Source organism: Moschus berezovskii, chromosome 11, assembly GCF_049115385.1.
Source record: "Moschus berezovskii isolate FMDL1 chromosome 11, NW_MosBer_1.0, whole genome shotgun sequence".
Taxonomy (NCBI): Eukaryota; Metazoa; Chordata; class Mammalia; order Artiodactyla; family Moschidae; genus Moschus; species Moschus berezovskii.
The window spans coordinates 33,086,458-33,102,065 of NC_142470.1; the positions used below are offsets into that span (position 1 = coordinate 33,086,458).

General features: G+C 41.8%; 1 protein-coding gene and 1 long non-coding RNA gene across 2 annotated transcripts in view; one reads left to right on the forward strand and one right to left on the reverse strand.

Annotated features, from left to right (window-relative positions):
• The window catches only part of DTNB (dystrobrevin beta), a 256,908-nt gene that overhangs the window by 63,129 nt on the left and 178,171 nt on the right, over positions 1-15,608 (reverse strand). The window contains 1 exon segment of the mRNA XM_088841232.1: positions 1,007-1,096. Within this exon segment, the coding sequence (XP_088697358.1) occupies positions 1,007-1,096 (90 nt within the window).
• On the forward strand, positions 13,513-14,606 carry LOC148776113 (uncharacterized). The gene is made up of 3 exons (XR_016038545.1): positions 13,513-13,642; positions 14,211-14,315; positions 14,486-14,606. It is a non-coding gene; the product is annotated as an uncharacterized LOC148776113 (long non-coding RNA).

Genomic DNA, 15,608 nt, shown 5'->3' on the forward strand with positions numbered 1-15,608 from the left:
GCACTTCCTGTGGAGCCAAGGCATGTTAAGAGCAAAGCTATGATCAAAATTTAAGTCTCCAGGTTCTCCCATATGTTTAAGTTTATAAATTAGTTTTCTCTCTCAGAGTAAGAATCTCAGGTTGCTGGCACAAAGACTCTTCTCTGCTGCTATATAAAGGTGAGGGATGGCTTTAGATTATTTAAACTTTACTTGCCATTCTCCTTGCAGAATGGTGGCAGGGGTGGGCATGGACTGGACAGGTGACTTTGGGTCTACCTGAATCCAATGGCATTTTGTCTGCTAGTAACTCTTTTAAAGGGTTAACTTTGCTAGAGTTAGTGGTTATCAAATGTTTTTCCACCATAACCCACTGAGGGATCAGACATATTCCCATATGAACAGTAGTTTCTAGTTAATTATAATACATATAATTATTATAATATGAGAAGGTATATATGGTTTGGTAAAAGTCTCTCAGGTGACAATGACTCAATACCATTGTTAAAATTCACTGGTTTAAATCATCAACAATGATAAGATTTTGGGGAATGGATGATGATGCAACACATAAAGATGTAACAAGGTGATGGTGTCAAAGCCTCCACATTAGACAACGTGTGCCCATCATCCCTTGACTTTGAACGTCGATCGAAAGATTTCATTATTTAGGCAAGAATGAACAGGAAGAGGTTGTATCAAATACCTCTGTGAATACACAGCTTTGGGACTGCACATCTCTGAGGTTTACACTCTTTTAAGTGTAGTCTGAACTAAGGAAGGGCACTCCACTTTAAAGAAGAATTTCTGACTCTGTGTTTAGGTAAGTGCCCAGGCTTGGCAAGGCTCCTTCTCTTTTAGAAGCTAATGCTTTAGCAATTATTTAAACTCTGCCAAACATAGCTGGTAGCTTCTCAAGAAAAACCCCACATGCAGAGTATTTTCCAGCTGGCAGCCCCGGGTAACAGAGCTCTCCCTCCCTCTGATCAGCCCTTGGCCCCCCGCCTGCTGCTGCTCTACCACTGACCGTGCACAGTGCTGCAGACGGGCCACATAGGAGGCTATCAGCGCATGCTCATCAGCCAAGTGACTGGGTATATCCTGGCTATACTGTAACCTAGGAACAACGGAGGCAAAGACAGCAAGCGTGACACAAACACATACAGAGCCAGAAAAGAACATAATTAAAATGGGCAAACGTCAAAGAAAAATAGAACAAAAAGAAAATCATGATAAGGAAAACAATGAAAAACCACAAGGCATAATGGAATATGGTGTTAGACCATAGGGAATACATCTCATCAATCCCTTCAACAAAAGCAGCCCCTTTGAAAACGGCTTTGGTGGGCGGGCTGCTACTACAGCCCTTGAGAAGGAGAAACCAATGAGGGGCCTTACCCACCAGGCTTGCCCAGGTTCTGGGCTCTGTGATGGATGCATCTTGTAGGGAATGCCCTCTGGCAGGAGAACTGAGGCAGAATGGGTCCATTTCATCACTGAGTGATGCTCAGAGGAGCCCTTAATGCTCCTATGGCTTCTGTCTACCTGTCAGAGTTTTCAGTTACTTCATGGTACCAATTAAACCTTTCTATTTCTACAAGGATATTGCCTTTAGCATCATTCTATTTTCTCCCATAAAACTGATATTTATACAAAACTTGTTAGAATTGTATTTAATTGACAATGTTGCATACAATCTGAGTGAGGCTCTCTCTTTACAGATATTTGGAAAGTCCTTAAGCACATGATCTTCTTTTTTTTTTTAACTTTTCACTAGAGAAGTATTAAAATATGCACAAAACAGAAAAAGTTATTTAATGACTACCATTTGGAGGAAGACATGGCAACTCACTCCAGTATTCTTGCCTGGAAAATCCATGGACAGAGGAGCCTGGCAGGCTACAGTCCACAGGGTTGCAAAGAGTTGGACACAACTAAGTGACTGAGCACGCACACTTCATGGACCCATCACTAAAGTTCAACAAAGATCAACATCAACTTATTTAATTTATTCTTCCTTTTTCCAACTTTTTGTGCAGGAGGGCGTGGCTAGAGTAACACCAATTTATTATTTCGCCTGCAAATACTTGAGTCTGTACATCAGAGAAAAAATTTGTACAACCTCGACACATTACATCTGAAAAAATTAACAAAAATTCTTGAATATCTTAGTCCATCTGAAAATGTAAATCTTAAAAAATATCCTTTTACAGTTAAAGTCAAGATCTAAACAAGGTCCACACTCTGCTTTTGGTTGACATGCTTTTTGTTTTTGTTTGGATTTGATCATGCTTCTGTTTTTAATCTCTAACAGTTTTTCCTCTTCCCTGTTTCTTCTCCGTCATCTACTTATGAAGAAAACAGGTTACCTTGCTGCATATCCTACATTTTGGAGGCATCATTAAACTTGTTTCTCTAGCCCCTGTGGGGCCAGATCTAGACGCTGGACTAAAGTTTCTGCTTTTGTTTTGTCATTGAGACAGGGCTAGACTCCATCATATATAATATGATGTACTTACAAATCAAACAGGAAGTACATAATGGAATGGAATGGAAATACTGATCAGTGGATTCAGATACTATTGGTTACATCTCTCTATTACAAACATGCCCATCAACTTTTCACCTAATAATTTAAGCACTGAGAATTATTCTTGCCTAGATACATTATTTCATGAGGGGTTACAAAAGGCTGACTTTCTAGTTTTATCTTTTGCACGTTTATTCATTTCTTCTATTTGCTTACTGTAAAATACTGCTCATTCAGGAAAGGTAAAACAAATGGTTAATATTTCTTATTTAACAGCAACAACAGAAAAATGAGCTAGTGCCTTAGGAGGCTTTTTGTTTGTCTTACTATCATTATAAACTCATAGATTTTTGTGTATCTGATGTGTTTCAATCTGTTACAATGGTATTCAAATTGTCCTAACTTTGGCCAGTGGGAACCCCAGGAAGCAGGCTCCACTAGAGATTATTAGCTTCCCTGTTTGTACAATAAGATCCCTCAGTCTTATCTTGTATATATCCTGCTCCACACTTAGAATCAACCATTCTTTCAAGGGTCCCAGGTCCCTTTTACTCAGAGCATTCAGAAGCCACAATCAGGGTACTAGAGTGTTCACTGCTCTTGGGTTGTCACCACTTCTAGGTTTTTAAGTGGATAAAGCTTGGAAATTTCTATATTTTAGAGAGAATAAGACTGAGTTCTCTCACCACTTTCAGATATCATTCCATTTACTAACTTGCATTATTTTCATTGAGAACTCATTGGAAAATTTTACCCTTGTTCCCATATGTAGTAAATATGTCTTTTTTTTCTCTAGCTGCTTTTAATATCTTCTCTTTATCACTGTGGTTTTCTTTTTTTGCGATTTGATTGTAATGTGTGTTGGTATGTTTTTCTCTGTGTACATTCTGCTTATAGTTGGTTGATCATCTTGTATCTGTGTGTTTGTAGTTTTCATTAAATATGTAAAAATTTATTCAGAAATTTGGAAAAAAATTATTTCCATGAATAATTATTTTCCTCTCCCTCTGCTAGACTGTTTGACATTGTCCCAAAGGTCACTGAGGCTCTGTTTTTCAAATGTTTTTCTCTCTGCTTCATTTTAGATAGCTTGTATTGCTTTGTCAAGTTCAGTGAACTTTCATTTTGTAATTTCTGACCTGCTGTTAAGTCCAGTCACTGAATTTTTCAGTATAAACCCTTGCAACCCTGTAAGCTCTATTTTTTTTATTTTAAAGGTTTTAATGGAAGCAGACTATACATGCAAAAAATTCCAATCACATTTATACTAGGTTCTTTTTTATTTCTCACATTTTCTCCACATTATGTTGATACTTTCTTTGATAAATATATTTTTAAAATATTTACTATCTGGCTGCACCAGGTCTTAGTCAAGCACTCAGGACCTTTACTCTTCACTGTAGCATATGGGACCTTTAGATGCAGCGTGCAGGATCTTTTATTTTTTTCTCAGTTGCGTCATGTGGGATCTAGTTCCTTGACCAGGGATGGAACCCTGCCCCCCTGCACTGGGAGCATGGACTCTTAACCACTGCACCACCACGGAAGTTCCTCTTTTATACTTTTGATACTTATCATGGATGCTGGAAAATCCATGTCTGTTAGTTGCATCACATGTGTTATTTCTGGCTCTGTTATGTTGACTAATTGTCTCCTGGTTACATGTCACACTTTCCTGCCTCTTCCTATTTCTTCTAATTTTCCACTGAATGGTGCAAGTTCTGAGTATTACGTTGCTGAATGTCTGGATTTTGTTGTCTTCCTCTTAAGAATGGCAGTCAATTTCCTCATGAACAGCTTGATCCTTTTGAGGCTTGTGTTGAAGCTTCATTAGTGCAGATCTAGAGTAACTTTATTTAGGGCTAATTTGACCCGCTTCTAAAATGTGGTCCTTCTGGGGTCTTTACTGATTGCCTCAAGCATTCAATCTAGTCTCTTTACTTTGGTTTGTTAGAACTCAAACTATATATGTTGGTTAGAACTCAACAGTGTGAGCTCAGGTAGTTGTTCCACTTTCAAATCCCCAGGAGTTGTTCTCTCTCAGATCTTGTGAAATCTCATTACATGCAAATACAGCTTAGTTTTCAGCCGAAGACTCAAGGGATCTCTCTTCAGATTTATGGAGCTCTTTCTCTGCACACGTACTCCTCTCTGGTGCTTTGCTCAGCAAATTTTGCTCCCCAACTCCAATCTCTACTTTCTTATTCTCATCAAGACCGCCTTGCTCTGCTTAGATCCTGCACTGGTGTTTGGCAAATGCGTTCCTGCAGAAAGTCTGGGCGATCATGGGGCTAGCTCACTTGTTTTCCACTCAGGAATCAGTCCTACGCTACTTACTGTCTAATTCCTGAAAACTGTTATTTTTACATTCAGACCAGTTTTCCAGTGGTTTACAGTGAGAGAGCTAATCTGATACCAGTTAGTTCACCATGACCAGAGTGGAGGTTCTCTCTTTAGTAACTTATTTTTTTTATCTTTGTAAAGTATCAGTCCACTTCAAATTAGAATTCAAAACAAAGCTGGGTCTTTATGGCAGACAGATTGAGAAGTAGGTTATATAATCCTGCATACCAGGACAAAAGCTTTAGCTTTTATTCTGAAATTAGAATTTATTGGAAGGTTTTGAGAAGAAGTGAGGTATAACTTGTATTTTAATAGGATCATTTGCTACCGGAAGGATAAAGTGCCAGAGAGCAGGGGGAAGAAGCAATCAATTAGAAGGTGGCTTGACGTTCCAGATGAGATAAGAGTGGCTAGGAAATAGTAGCTGTAGAAGTGATAATAAATAACAAGATCTTAGATAAACTTTGACAGTGTTTTTGGATAGATTTAATAACCTGACAGTTTAGATGGGAGAAAAATTAACAATTCTGACCAAGCAACTAAGAAAATGGGACTGCCATTCACAGAGATGGGGAAGAATATGGGAGAAGCAAATCTGGTGGGAGAAGATGTAGAAGTGAGTTTAAAATATGCTAGTTATGAAATATGTATTAAATATCCAGGTGAAAGGTATTGATTAGGAGGAAGATGTGTGAGGGAAAAGGTGAAAGTTCAAGGAAAAAGTCTTGGTCAGGAAAAGAAGTTTTAGAGTAACCAGTACTAGTATGCAGACTCATGACTCAGAAAGTCATGAGTATGGATGGGATCACCTACAGTGAGTTGAGTACAGACAGAAAAGAGACGTGGTCCCTCTAGTATGCTAACATTTACAGGTCAAAGAGGTATGGAAAAATCAGCACAGGAGGCCGAGAAGGAATAGGAGAAAAGCCAGAAAAGCACAGTATCTACAGGTAAGTGCAGAAAGTGTTTCAAGTACAAGGGAGCAATCATTTACATCAAATGCCACTGACAGGTCAAGCCCGTAAGTCCTGATAATTCACTACTGGATTTGGCATGTGGAAGTCTCTGGTCTCCTTGACAAAAGTAGCTTTGGCAGAGTAACGGGCATGAAAATCTGACCATGATGTGTTCCAAAGGAAATGGCAGAACAGAAATTGGAGACATTTGCTATAGAAGCAACAGTCCATTAAACTCCATTTTAGTGTGATATGAAGACTGCTATTCAGAACTAGTGTTGTTTGCCAGATAATTAGGGATCTAAGCCAAAATGAAAAGTATTAACAGTAGCTGTTTATGGCAAATGAGGAATTTAAATGCCCATGAATTTTCTGACAATTTTGTTTAGGGAAGACTCTTGAGAGTCTCTTGGACTGCAAGGAGATCAAAACAGTCAATCCTAAAGGAAATCAACCTTGAATATTTATTGGAAGGACTGATGCTAAAGCTGAAGCTCCAATACTTTGGCCACCTGATATGAAGAGCCAACTCATTGGAAAAGACCCTGATGCTGGGAAAGACTGAAAGCAGAAGGAGAAGGGAACAAGATGAGGATGAAGAGGATGAGATGGTTAGATGGCATCACCGACTCAACAGACACGAATTTGAGCAAACTCCAGGAGACAGTGGAAAAGAGAGGAGCCGGGCGTGCTGCAATCAATAGGGTTGCAAAGAGTCAGACACGACTTAGCAACTGAACAACAATGGGTGCTATGTCATTCTACTCACATTCAAAAATGTACCTGTTTTTCAGATTTACTTTCTGAATTTAAACTCTTTCTTTTTTGATTATGCATACATGCATTAAATGTGCTGCAATGTGTATATGCAACACATACAATCCCAACTGACAAACAGATTTTGCTTTAGAACTCTGTTTTTCTAAAACAGAGCCGATACTTTAGAATATTTTGGAATCCTATAACAAAATAATGAAAATAACTGTTCTGTTTCTAAGTTATCAAAAGTTAATTCAATCCACAAAAGTAGGTGATTTGCATGCCTGAGTACACAATAGTTTGAATGGCACTTCTGATGGAGATTGGGCATGTGAGTCAATGTTTGGAGCACTGACTGGAGTCAGCACTGTTCCAGGACAGGAGGACATGAGCAAAACCCAGACATGGATTTTTCTACTTGACTGTTAACATCAAGAGAGCAACAGTCAAGTAGAAAAGAGATGATCACACAAATAAGGAAAACTCCAAGTGTAATGAGTGTTATGATAAGAAGGACACTGTTCTCCTATGAGAGGACATAATAGTAGAATTTTACCCAATTAGGGAGACCAGCAAAGTCAAGGGTGATTAGAATGAACCAAAGTTAAAAAGAGAAATGACCATGAGATGAATACATTTCTCCCCAGACACCCTAAAGAGAGTTCTTACCCTCATAAGGCATCTCCCAGCTCTAAACCGACGGTAATAATGAGCATAGTTGGGGATGGAAGGTCCTGATGGGACTGCAGGGTCAAAGGCAGCATTTCTAAAAACACATATCCCCAGACTTCTTCCTTTAGAACCCTCAAGCTTCTACTGAATCAAATTACCTGGGAACGAGGCCTGGGAATATGCATTTGAAACAAGCTTCCAGGGCTCCAGCTGCACACGGCAGTATGAGAATGGCTCTCCAAGACAACAGGGGCTTGGGGTCCCAGGTGACAGTCTCATGACTCCAGCAGAATCTCCATGTTAGCAAGAGAGGGCGCCTTTGGCCAAGGTTATGAACACACCCATGGGCACAGGCAGCAAGGGGAAGGGATCTGATGGCGGGGGGGCAGGGGGGTGGTTGGGATGAAGGGTAAGCAGGGGTGGAACAAGGTCAGAGACACTACAAACAAGCATGCTAGAGCCAGTGCACACACCGGTAGCGGAATTATTTACTAAGTAAAAGGCAGCAGAGCATAGCAACCGAGAACTCGGGCACAGGCCGGGCACAGGAGTCAGGCAGTCTTGGATTTAATCCAAACTCCGATACTTATTAGCCATGTGAGCTTGGACATTAACCTCTCTATGTGTTAGTCTTCTCATTTGTAAAATCATAATAATACAAAATCTACCTCATGAAATATTTACTTTAGAGAGTGTTGGGAGGATTAAATACCATAACATAGTAGTTACTATCAACAAAGAACTGTGACCCATCAGATACTTCTACAGATCTTCTGTTTGCTCTTAGAACAATCTTCCATAAAAGGCATTACCTGAAATCTTCTCAACTTCGTATTGCAGCCCTGACCTCTCCCCAGAGCTCCAGAATCATGTAAATTTGATGCCCTTTCAGCATCTCCCCTTGCCTGCCTAACAGGCATCTCAAGCCCAATATGTTCAAAATACAACTCAATTCTCCACACTTTCCTTGTTCACCTGCCACTCCCCGCAACTGGCTGGTTTAAATAAACAGCATTCTCATTCACCCAGTCAACAAGCCCCAAAGCTGAGAAGTCTTAATTTCTGTTTTCCTCATGTTCCACATCTAATCTCTTAACCAGGTCCTGCCGGCTCTACTTTCAGAACAGATCCCCAAACCAGCCACTCTTACCACCCCCACTGCTGCCACTCTCCTCTGGAATCCCTCCCCCAGGGCCACTTGGTCTACGCCAAGAGCCTCGTGACTCTTCTCTCTTCTTCCCCTCTAGTTCTCTACAGTCAGGTCTCCACACTGCAGAGATTTTTTTTAGTACCAAATCAATTTGGGGAGGTGATGGAAATGATCTCCAATCTATCGTGGTAATGGTTTTACAACTCTGTGAATATACTAAAAACCACTAAATGGTATGTGTTAAATGGACGAGTTGTATTATATATGACTTAGCAATCATCTGTTTAAAAAATAAATCAACAATTCTGAAACTGCTATGCACACTACGAGCCACTGACCAAATATGTAAACGGATGGTGACTGATGGGAGCCAGGCTTCTCACTGATAAAGAGTGGAAGTTACAGCTAACCAAGAGGGGCCAGCAGGAGTGAGCCAGGTGGTACTGCATCAGAACCTGATATTCCAGTGGAATCCACGTCCTTTATTTCTCAGCCCTCAGTGAAACAAGCAGGCAGTGCGACAAGATGCGCTACGTGCTTGAAATAACTGAAGAAGAAAACCCCTTTCCTAGCAGAAGTGCTGATCAAGGGGCAAGCAGCAGCAAGATTTGGAGAGAAGGAGTAAATTTCTGGATTAAGCCTGGTGGATTTTCGCCCTCAAGGAGCTTCAGTTCAGTTCAGTTCACTCAGTCATGTCCGACTCTGAGACCCCATGAATCACAGCACGCCAGGCCTCCCTGTCCATCACCAACTCCCGGAGTTCACTCAAACTCATGTCCATCGAGTCGGTGATGCCATCCAGCCATCTCATTCTCTGTCGCCCCCGTCTCCTCCTGCCCCCAATCCTTCCCAGCATCAGAGTCTTTTCCAGTGAGTCAACTCGTCGCATGAGGTGGCCAAAGTATTGCAGTTTCAGCTTTAGCATCAGTCCTTCCAATGAACACCGAGGACTGATCTCCTTTAGAATGGACTGGTTGGATCTCCTTGCAGTCCAAGGGACTCTCAAGAGTCTTCTCCAGCACCACAGTTCAAAAGCTCACAGTCCAACTCTCACATCCATACATGACCACGGGAAAAACCATAGCCTCGACTAGACGGATCTTTGTTGGCAAAGTAATGTCTCTGCTTTTTAATATACTATCTAGGTTGGTCATAATGTTCCTTCCAAGGAGTAAGCGTCTTTTAATTTCATGGCTGCAATCAGCATCTGCAGTGATTTTGGAGCCCAAAAAATAAAGTCTGTCACTGTTTCCACTGTTTTCCCATCTATTTCCCGTGAAGTGATGGGACCAGATGCCATGATCTTTGTTTTCTGAATGCTGAGCTTCAAGCCAACCTTTTCACTCTCCTCTTTCACTTTCCTCAAGAGGCTTTTGAGTTCCTCTTCACTTTCTACCATAAGGATGGTGTCATCTGCATATCTGAGGTTATTGATATTTCTCCCAGCAGTCTTGATTCCAGCGTGTGCTTCTTCCAGCCCAGTATTCCTCATGATGTACTCTGCATATAAGTTAAATAAGCAGGGTGACAATATACAACCTTGACGTACTCCTTTTCCTATTTGGAACCAGTCTGTTGTTCCATGTACAGTTCTGACTGTTGCTTCCTGACCTGCATCCAGGTTTCTCAAGAGGCAGGTCAGGTGGTCTGGTATTCCCATCTCTTTCAGAATGTTCCACAGTTTATTGTGATCCACACAGTCAAAGGCTTTGGCATAAAAAAAAAAGATCTTCACGACCAAGATAATCACGATAACGTGATCACTGACCTAGAGCCAGACATCTTGGAATGTGAAGTCAAGTGGGCCTTAGAAAGCATCACTATGAACAAAGCTAGTGGAGGTGATGGAATTCCAGTTGAGATATTTCCAATCCTGAAAGATGATGCTGTGAAAGTGCTGCACTCAATATGCCAGCAAATTTGGAAAACTCAGCAGTGGCCACAGGACTGGAAAAAGTCAGTCTTCATTCCAATCCCAAAGAAAGGCAATGCCAAAGAATGCTCAAACTACCGCACAATTGCACTCATCTCACTCAAGGAGCTTAGGGTCTTGAAAAGCATGAAGCAAATGGCTAATAACAATTCTATGATATGGACAAGATGCTACAGATCATAGAAGACGAACACTTCATCTAGCTTTAGGGTACTAGGGAAGGCTTCCTGGAGGTGGTGAAGCTAAGTTGAAAAGGCAGAATTAGATGACAAAGAGAAGGAAATAACAGGAAAAAGGATGGGAGGCATCAAGGCAGAGCAGCATATGCGGCAACCTGCTTGGCGAACTGTGAGTGATTAAGTAACTCTGAGAGAAGATGCCAAGTAGAAACCATGGAATAGGACGGCTGCAGAGGCTGGCAAGGGTCAGCTCAGAAATGAAGAATGTGCATTGCATCTTGCAGAACTGCACTGCCACTAGCCACCTGTGGCTGTTTAAATTCAAATTAATTTAAATTAAGTAAAATTAAAAATTCACTGTGTTGCATCAGTCATATTTCAAGAGTATAGTACCCACACATGGCTAATGGCTACCAGACGGGTTAGCACAGAACATTTCCATGCTCTTGGACAGCACTGTAGAAGGGAAGAGCCACTGAAGATTTTTACCCAGGAGCATAACAAACTCAGACCTGTACTTCAGAAAAATTCCTTTGGTTGCAAAAATGAGACTGGATCAGTGGGGAGCAGACTATAGAGTTTTCCTAACGAGATCCAGGAAAACGGTAAGACTTTACACTACAGCACTGATTTGTTTTAAATGTCTGCTTATTAAAAGAAATTGAAACATTTTAATAGTTTGATGTGAACAGGGATGAAAAACTATGTAGGTCTAAGCCAGACCAGCACAGGAATTTGAGCATCGCTATAGGAGTTTCCGTCATGTGTGCAAAGCTCGTGGAGCATCTTAATATCATCTTATTAGAAGGCAATGCGCTGCACCTAGTCAGCTTCTTAGCAGCAGGGACAGTCAAGAGGTATCCAAGGCAACAGCCTCCAAAGCATATGTAAAAATGTGTGTGTGTGAGAGAGAGAGAGAGCAAGAGACTGTGTACATGTTCTACTGGCCATTTGTTAGATCTCAAGAATTCATGCTATGGTCTGGTTCCCTGACATCCCCCAGGCTCCTCTAACTCACATAACCTTGCTAACTTCCTCCCAAAATCTTCCTTTTTGTGTTTTGACCAAAGGTACCTAACTCAAGCCAGAAAGAAAACCAACCACTCCCTTTCTCAGCACCCCCACATTCAAATGTATCAAGCCCGTCTTCACCCCCAGGATCCCTCAAGCATCTCAATTTAAACGTGGGGACACTCAACTCACCATCTCTCCCCCTGGACCTGCACCTTCTTCCCCTCTGCTCTGCTGATGGTCCATCATGGATTCAATTCTTGCTCACATTCTGGATCTCAAGCCTCAGTCCAATGAGAGGAGGAAACTATTCACATCAAAGTTTGGAAGTATGGAGTTGGAAATAGTCAAGGTTTTAATCTGTACTAACCTGAGTTAGAACTGCTAAAGGGTTTACCTTAAATGCTTGAGTGGAAATGGAATTTAATCCCAACCCAGAAGCCACTGAAAACTGGCAGGCTGCCCAGGCCATCAGACAGACTCTGGAAATTTGCCAACACTGAGACTCTACAGTTCCGTAAGATTATGTGTTAATTTTCAATTACTCTGCTTTTCTGTCTTTCAAGGAAAAAAAAATTGGAGAAAAAATAATTCCTGAGTTGCCTTGGAGAGGTTGTCACTAAGAATTCATACAAGGTAGCTGTTTCAGGGCGATGCCGAAAACCTCATTAGTTTTTGTTTTCCACCAAACTCTATTTTTCTCATTTCACAGAAAGAGAGAATCAGTGGCCCGAGTCCACACATGCACAGTGTCTGCCTTGACCGATTTCGTTTTGTCTCTCTTCTCAGTTTCCCCACATCTCTCTTGTTTTCGGTCTGAAAAGGCAGCATTCTGTGGCTTCTGTCACTCCACTGTTTTCTGTAGATAACAAGATAAGCTCTTTATCTTGGCGCCCAGTCAGAAAGCCATTTTAAAACCAGTATAGGACAACTCACCTCTTAACTTGGTCATGTTTCTATAGCTCAGAAGTAGTACTTATACTGTGGCACCTCCTGGCCTTTAAAAACTGCTTCTCCTTCTTGTGAAGTATGGATTAAAGTAAAAAGGCTCCGATAAAATCTTGCCTTTATTTAAGGTTCCTCGCAACTGGTGACTTACTCAGGATCTGTGGCTCTTGTATTTACCTGTTCACCACTCAAAGGTGGTGTTATGTCCCACACAATCATCTGCATAAACTGAACAGAATAGCAAGAATTATTTAACCCTTGAGAAAAATTAAGGGGGTAGGGGAACAAAGGTCTCCTGAAACAAATCCAGGCAAATGGAGGTGTGATGAAACATACTTTCACGTGTACTTTTTTCAGAAACCACCTGAAAAAGAAGTTTACAGTGACATGTCTCCTCAGCAGCCCCACCTTCTCCAGGGAAGTAGACTCACCCTTGTTTGTGAATTGACCCCTACCCATTCAACCATGTTATTCTAGGTGGGGCCACTGAACAGAAAACACTGGGGTGGGTAACATGACCCAAGATGGATCCAATGTAACTTCCATTGAAAGTTTCCAAACTGGATCCACGTAGAGAAATGAGGTTACGAAATGTGAATACACGGGTCTCCTAGCTTTGTTCCCGGCTGCGTGGAATGATAGTTACATTAGGGAAGAAGGAGCAGATGTGCAGTAGAGAGGAGCGAGGAGGTGACGGGTGGGGAAAGCACCTACACCAGTTAGAGTTCCCCTTGCTCGGTCCGCCCAGGGGCCCAGCCACTACCCCCGGCTCTGCCCACAGCCTGGTTACAAAAACAAAAAAATCTTGTTTTCCCTAAGCTAATTCCAACTGAGCTTCTATTACTTGTAGCCAAGAGTTATGACTAAAATAGAAACTAATACTGGGAGTCGGGTGTAACACTGATTGGAACTAGCGGAGTCAAGAAGTGTCAATGGTAGCAAAACTCTATCCATCCAGGGAGGGAATACGTCAATCTTTGCTACATGGCTACAGAGCAAAGCCACTGGTTGAACTGTAATCTCTGGGATCCTAGGACTTGGATCCTGTGCCCCTTCTGGCTGGAGCCCCAGGCACTTTGAGAGGAATAACAGGATGCAGCGGGGCTTTCCTGATGTCTTTAATATGATGTTCCAAAAGAAAGAGACATGTTGTCTGGAAGCCAGTGGCCTCAGCCCACCAAGGTGAGATGATTAGCACAAGTTGGGTTTTTATGGGGGTTGTATTGTTCCAGAAACCACAGGCATAAATCTCAGCTCTGGCAGGGTAGGGCAGGGGCAGGTGCCCAGTTATGTAGACATTCTGAGGCTCTAAGTGCTTCTTACACAGACTATGAGCCATCATTCTGTATTTCCCCCCACAGAGCCTTCCCATTCCTGGGTGGGCTTTCCTCCGGGTTTCTCAGCAGGCTTAGGTTTTAGCTCCCTCCAGTCTGGAAAAATCAGTTACCACTCAGCCATCTGCTTTGTTGCTTCCAAAATGTTCTTGCTATTGTTTCCTCATCCATTTTTCTCTGTTGTTGTGGACTTCTACTAAAAAAAAAAAAAAATCTTGACTGTCATTTTCATGGTGTTTCAGGAGGAAATGGGCAGATATGGCTTAATATGTCCTATTTCCTGTGACTTTCCTTCCCCCCTGCTTCTCTAAATTACAATTATCCTATTTTCAGATCTGCTGTTACTGAGTTGTAGTTGTAGCTGTGAACTATAAAGATGTGAGAGTTCTTAAAACTTCTCATTCGGTCCATGGTAGACTAGGTTAAGGAATCACAAAAGAGCTGATCCTGACGAATGGACATGACGCAGATATCCGGGACCCCATGGAGTCTGCAGGAGGTGGATAAGACCTCCAGGAAAGGTGAGTGCGCACTCGTAGTTGTACTGCTGCACGGTGTCAGGAAGGAAAGCTCATAGGGAGGCAAGTGTGTGTGTGTGTGTGTGTGCGCGCGTATGTGCACACCTCTCTATGCTGGGCAGCAAAACAGCACTCTGCCAACAACCTCTGGTATTTTTCTTTTATATTTACAGGATCTCTGCTGCTCTTGACAGTATAACCTTCTTTAGGGGAAACGCTCCCCTCTCAATTCTCCTGATACAGGTCTGAGAGTTTGGCTTATCACACTCACACACGAGGATAGGTGGTAATGCCACCCAGGACAACAAGAATCCTCTCCTGGAGTCTTCTAATCCGAGAGAAGAAAGGCACAGCCTCTTGAGGGACAAGGCTGAGGATGTGAGTTGGAAGACACTGGTTCCTTGAGCAGTGGCTGTTCTATAGGAGGAGGGAATGAAGACCACACTGAGAGGAGCCACGAGATGGAGAAGCCAGGGGTGGACATCTCCATGGCAGTTCAGCTCCTGCTCTTCCCTTTCTTCTTTTTTTTGGGGGCTCTGCTGGTCTTTGTTGCAGGCATTCCAGGGGCTTCTCCAGCTGCAGTGTGAAGGCTACTCTATTTGCCATGTACAGGCTTAGCTGCCCCATGGCATCTGGGATCTTAGATCCCTGATCAGAGGTCAAATCTGCATCCCCTGCATTGGAAGATGGACTCTCAATCCCTGGACCACCAGGGAAGTCCATACAAGGTTGTACACGAGACTTTTACAATGTTTTCACCTGGCTTAACTGGGTTTGTGCTTTTCAAAGTTAGATTTTAATACTTGAAGTTAAAAGAGTTAAAACTACTGTACCAAACAAATGCACAAAGTCAAAAGTTTCATCCTGGAGGTTTTTGTTGATGTCAAAGTTATATGAAAGGCCCACAGAATTGCAAACATTTTTATGTGTATAAATAATTAAAGTCAAAGCTTTAGAATACATTAAAAATATCAGCATCATTTTTCATATTGGTTTGAATGTAAGGTATGACTTAAAATAGTATAATAGTGCAGAGCGTAATAACGTAATCACATTCTGAAACTTGGGGAAACAGAGGGGGAGAATCAAGCCTCAGAGGAAATTAACTAGCAGAGGGGCAATTTAAGTCTGCTTTAAAGTTCTGAAAGTTTGTTTGTTTTTAAGTATACTGTTCTGATTCTTTAACAGAAGCACATTTCTAGAAACTACTCAGTCTCAGACAAAGACGAAATTTCTTTTCAACTATAGACATGTCAATATGAGAATATTAGAAGAATATTACGGAGGGCAAATCCC